At 45.2% G+C, this 5,183-nt stretch overlaps 2 protein-coding genes across 2 annotated transcripts; both read right to left on the bottom strand.

The window, feature by feature from the left end:
- On the bottom strand, positions 1-1,282 carry LOC109829137 (uncharacterized mitochondrial protein AtMg00810-like). Its single transcript, XM_020396257.1, has one exon. The coding sequence runs from the start codon at positions 1,280-1,282 to the stop codon at positions 191-193; it is 1,092 nt and encodes a 363-aa protein (XP_020251846.1). The 3' UTR covers positions 1-190.
- LOC109829131 (cold shock domain-containing protein 3-like) lies at positions 2,114-3,698 on the bottom strand. Its single transcript, XM_020396245.1, has 2 exons — positions 2,795-3,698; positions 2,114-2,621 (listed from the first exon to the last, which is right to left on the bottom strand). Exons 1-2 carry the CDS (start codon positions 3,696-3,698, stop codon positions 2,587-2,589), a joined length of 939 nt encoding a protein of 312 aa, XP_020251834.1. The 3' UTR covers positions 2,114-2,586.

The raw sequence follows: 5,183 nt of genomic DNA, 5'->3' as shown, positions 1-5,183 counted from the left end.
GGTTTCATTCTCTTTATATAGACAATTTGTACAAGGTAGGGATTACAACAAATCCTAACAATCAGATCCTATATAACAGCCCAATCCCTACAATCAAGCTATGCCATGATTTACATGCCTATAGGATTGCTAACTACCTTGTTTACAATCCCTACAATCATGCTATGATTTACATGCCTATTCGATTGGGCTAACTACCTTGTTTACATTCCCCCTCAATCTTAACCATGACAAGGTTCAGATTGTGTCGTAGGCGATCAAGCATGTAGCGAGTGGCTGGCTTGGTGAATCCATCAGCTACCTGATCTTTGGAAGATACAAATCGGACATCAAGAGTGCCCAATGCAACCTTCTCCCTGACAAAATGGAAATCCACCTCTATGTGCTTCGTTCGAGCATGAAACACTGGATTTGCTGTTAAATAGGTAGCTCCAAGGTTATCACACCATAATACTGGTGGTCGCGGCTGACACACATCCAATTCTTTCAGCAAGGATTGTACCCACGTTGCTTCAGCTGTCCCATTAGCCAAGGCCTTGTACTCAGCTTCAGTGCTGGACCGAGATACTGTGGGTTGCTTGCGTGAGCTCCATGAAATCAGGTTGGGACCTAGAAATACTGCAAAACCTCCAGTAGACCTGCGATCATCCATGCAGCCAGCCCAATCGGCATCTGTAAACACACTCAGAAGTGTAGAGTTGGAGCGCCGGAGGTAAAGTCCCGTAGCAGCTGTTCCCTTGACATATCTTAAGATACGTTTGACTGCCTCCCAATGTACATCAGTGGGCTTGGAAAGATATTGACATACCTTATTAACGGCAAAAGAAATATCTGGCCTTGTTAATGTAAGATATTGCAAACCTCCTACCATGCTTCGATATTTGAAAGCATCATCATCATCCAGCACTGTTCCACAATCACGAGCAAGCTTATCTGTGACAGACATGGGGGTTGAAACGCTCTTACAATTCTCCATGTGAGCTCGGTGAAGAAGGTCAGAAGCATATTTGTGCTGCATCAAGGTGATTCCCCCTGAATTGTAGACGACTTCAATCCCTAGAAAATAGTGCAGCTGTCCAAGATCTTTGATCGGAAATGAGGAAGACAGGGCGCGCAGCAACTGATCAACTGCTGATTGAGAAGAGCCAGCAACCACGATGTCATCCACGTACACAAGCATGTAGATAGTGACGCCCCCATGATGAAACAGGAAAAGAGAGGTGTACAAGGTTGCCGGGTTCTTGGGCCAGTTGAGGCCCAGGTGCAGGAGGTGGTGCAGCATCGATGCGAGGCGGAGGCAACGTGGGCACAAGGTTGCCGGGTTCTTGGGCCAGTTGAGGCCCAGATGCAGGAGATGGTGCAGCATCGACGCGAGGCGGAGGCAGCGAAGATTCTGGACCGGGAGGCGGTGTAGCAGGTCCAGGTGTAACAGGCCCAATGCTGCATGTGCCCGGGACGTGAATCACAGGCGTGGGTATGAGCGCCGGTGGTGGTGGAGCTGCAGCTGCATTTGAGGTGTTAGACAACAAGAGCGATAAGTCATAATTTCGCATATGATCATTTACAATTACCGGTTCAGACTGAGGAAAGGAAACAGCACTGGACAAAGAAGATGGTGCGACTGAACAAGGTGAGGTAGCAAACGGAAAACGTGATTCATCAAAGATCACATCACGTGATATGTAGATCCGTCCAGTACTTTTGTCCAAGCACTTATACCCCTTGTGCATGGCACTATACCCTAAGAAGACGCATAGTTTGGATCGGAAGTCAAGCTTATGAGAGTTATATTTGCGAAGACTTGGCCAGCATGCGCAGCCAAAAATGCGAAGAAAGGAGTAATCAGGTGTTACGTTGAGGAGGCGTGTGATGGGTGTAGAGTTGTTTAGAGTACGACTGGGCATGCGATTGATGAGATAACAAGCTGTCAAGAAAGCCTCATCCCAAAACCGAAGAGGAAGGGAGGAGTGCGCAAGGAGAGCCAAGCCTGTTTCAACGATGTGACGATGCTTTCGCTCGGCCACTCCGTTTTGTTGTGATGTATGGGGGCACGAAACACGGTGCAAAATACCTGAACTCTGGAAATATTTATTAAGCCGGTGATACTCACCACCCCAATCAGATTGAACAGTGCGGATTTTGGAATTCAAAAGTCGCTCAACATGTTTTTGGAAATTATAAAAGATTTGTTCAACATCAGATTTATTCTTAATAAGATAGATCCAAGTATAACGACTGTAATCATCCACAAAACTTACATAATACTTAAAACCTCCAGTAGATGCTTGAGCTGGCCCCCAAACATCGGAGTGAATAAGCTCAAGTGGAGATGTGGTGACACGAACAGAATTATTATAGGGGAGTTGATGACTCTTTGCACGCTGACATGCATCACACACAGAGGACTCATAATCAAAAGAACAGTCTAATTTATTTAACTTCAAGATGGACCTAACAATTGTGGAAGTAGGATGACCAAGACGCTGATGCCATTGCGATGACGACACCTTGACACTGGACGATGCATGATGGGAAGTGGTGGAAGAGGAGCGGCTGGACGGCACTGGATAAAGACCTCCTCTGCTCCTACCGCGTAGAAGCGTTTTCTTCGTGGCCTTGTCCTTAACAAAGAAAGCATCAGCATGAAATTCAATGAAGACATTATTATCAGAAACAAGTTTATGAACAGAGAGGAGATGCTTATTGATATGAGGAACATGAAGGATATTTTTAAGAGCAAGAGGACGATCTAAACCGGAAATTATAGAATGACCAATATGGGAAATATGCAAACCTGCTCCGTTGGCCACTTGCACCTGATCCTTGCCATGGTAGCGCTCCTGGATGGACAGCCGATCTAGATCACTCGTAAGATGATCCGTAGCACCAGTATCAATATACCAGTTTGTGTCACCGTTGTAGCCTCCCGTGGTCGCACTGTTTCCACCACGATATTCATCTGGCTGATAGGAGTGATTGAACCTGTTGCGACAGTTCAACGCAATGTGGCCTGGGATGCCACACACTTGGCAGCGAGGGCCACCATTGTTCCTGCCACGGCCGCGGCCTCGTCCGCGACCACCACCGCCGTTGCGGTAGTTATTCCTATGGTTGTTGTTGGTGGTGGTGTAGCCGTTGTTGCTGTTGTTGCGACGAGGAGCGTTGGATTCCTGGCGCGTGACGTTGTTGGCGGATGACGTGAACTCCGCCGTGCCGCTCATCAGCGTGGCTTGGGTCTCATGAGAAATCAGATAGGAGTAGAACTCCGGAAGAGTCACCGCACGCTGATTGCTCAGCACAGTGATGGCGGTGAAGAGATCACTATGGCCCGGCCCCAGACCGGCGAGTATGTAGCCGATCACCTCTTCATCGGACATGGGACGTCCAATGTGCGCCATAGTATCAGCGAGTCCCGTCATCTTCTGATAATACTCTGCTGCGCTCATGTCGCCCTTTCTCGTGTTCGAGAGCTGCACGCGGATCTGGATTGAGTTCCCGCGGTGCTGAGCGGAGAACATGGTGTGGAGTGATGCCCACAACTGGCCGGACGTGTCGATCTGACGGATGAGTTGAGGCAGAACGTCCTCTGTCATTGAGGACAGGAGGCCACCAAGAATGGCCTGATCCTGGACGATCCAGGTAGCACGGGCAGGATTCAAGACCTGCCTTGCATCGGTGTCGGTTCCCTCAGTCACCATGGCGACGGGCATCGGTGTAGTGCCATCGAGGTATCCAAAGAGCTGGACACCCCGTAAGATGGGAACGACTTGCGCCTTCCAAAGCAAGAAATTGGTGCGCGTTAGTTTGCAAGTGATAGCAGTAGCGATGGTGGAAGACTTGATGAAAGAGGACATGGTAGAGTCGCTCGGGGAGGAAGCCAGGATGCCGGAGATTTGTGAGGCGCTGGAACCCGTCATGGTGATGGAGAGGGTAGATTGGAAAAGGCTCTGATACCAAGATAAAAAATTGAATTTGCCTTTACAATTTCCCCGTGGGTTTCATTCTCTTTATATAGACAATTTGTACAAGGTAGGGATTACAACAAATCCTAACAATCAGATCCTATATAACAGCCCAATCCCTACAATCAAGCTATGCCATGATTTACATGCCTATAGGATTGCTAACTACCTTGTTTACAATCCCTACAATCATGCTATGATTTACATGCCTATTCGATTGGGCTAACTACCTTGTTTACATGTGTATATATACACACAACACACACGCTCAATTCTTTAATTCTTTATTGCATGCCAGCCCTTATAGGAATTAGTGCAGTAGCTAGCCACTGTTGACGAATTAACACTGTCTATTACTAAAATTTGCTTTGAGACTTGCTAATTAATTAAATGCTACATCAACCCTAATAGGGTGATCATTTAATTATTAGCAAAGGTTTCCAACATGTAAATCAGTCGCGCTTATTTTTAGTTGCCTTTAATTTGACAATGAGATGGTTTTTTCTTGGATGTTATAATTTCTTTGGGCTAATTATCGAAGTACAAAAGTGGGTTTGTCTTTGTGACTCATAATCATTTTCCTCCTCAAAAGAACGCATTTTGTTCCTCATAATTACTTCAACTCTCTTTGCATGGCTCCTACTATTTAGAGTAGGTACGAGCTAGTGAAGGAGCCAAGTGGCTAGTGATGCCAATAATATTTGCTAGTGGAATTTAGGCATGGTTTCTGTTCTATTGACTGTTTACTTTGACAACTCCAAATTCATGAGTAAAGTTTTACGATTGAGAACGATTCTGTGAAAAAACAATTGGGTTGAATGCGCTCCATTAATTGGTAATAAAATATATATATAAAAAAAAAGTAAATTTAGGCATATTTATTTGGTACGTGGGTAAGCTTGTGGTTGACCAAAGATGATCTCATTTGGTCAAATTTTACTACAAAACACATTTCATACGATATCGGTCTCTTGAACTAAGTGGTGGACTGCATTGAAGTTTTAGACGTACAATTGACGGAAATATCTTTCACCAAACTATTTTAAAGAAATCGAGTCATTTTGACAACAAAGATGAATTATAAACCACTTGTAGTCTTACAAACATTTTAGATTGTATTTACTTGAATTATAAGTCGTTTGTGAATTACTATAAGCTAAGTAGATTATAATTTAAAGTATGCGTAAACCGGGAAAAAGTGAAGAAGGGATGGGTCTCAGG

Source organism: Asparagus officinalis, chromosome 1 (genome assembly GCF_001876935.1).
Source record: "Asparagus officinalis chromosome 1, Aspof.V1, whole genome shotgun sequence".
NCBI classification, from domain to species: domain Eukaryota; kingdom Viridiplantae; phylum Streptophyta; class Magnoliopsida; order Asparagales; family Asparagaceae; genus Asparagus; species Asparagus officinalis.
Note: the sequence above shows the minus strand (reverse complement) of the source record. Positions and strands in the feature narration are given on the sequence as shown.

What these genes read in the sequence shown, in the direction of transcription:
- LOC109829137 (XM_020396257.1), bottom strand. Translation starts at nt 1,282, where the DNA reads ATGCTGCACCACCTCCTGCACCTGGGCCTCAACTGGCCCAAGAACCCG.
- LOC109829131 (XM_020396245.1), bottom strand. Translation starts at nt 3,698, where the DNA reads ATGGTGACTGAGGGAACCGACACCGATGCAAGGCAGGTCTTGAATCCT. An exon ending in GCAAGTGGCCAACGGAGCAG is followed by an intron (nt 2,622 to 2,794) that starts GTTTGCATATTT and finishes TTCTTTGTTAAG; the next exon opens with GACAAGGCCACGAAGAAAAC.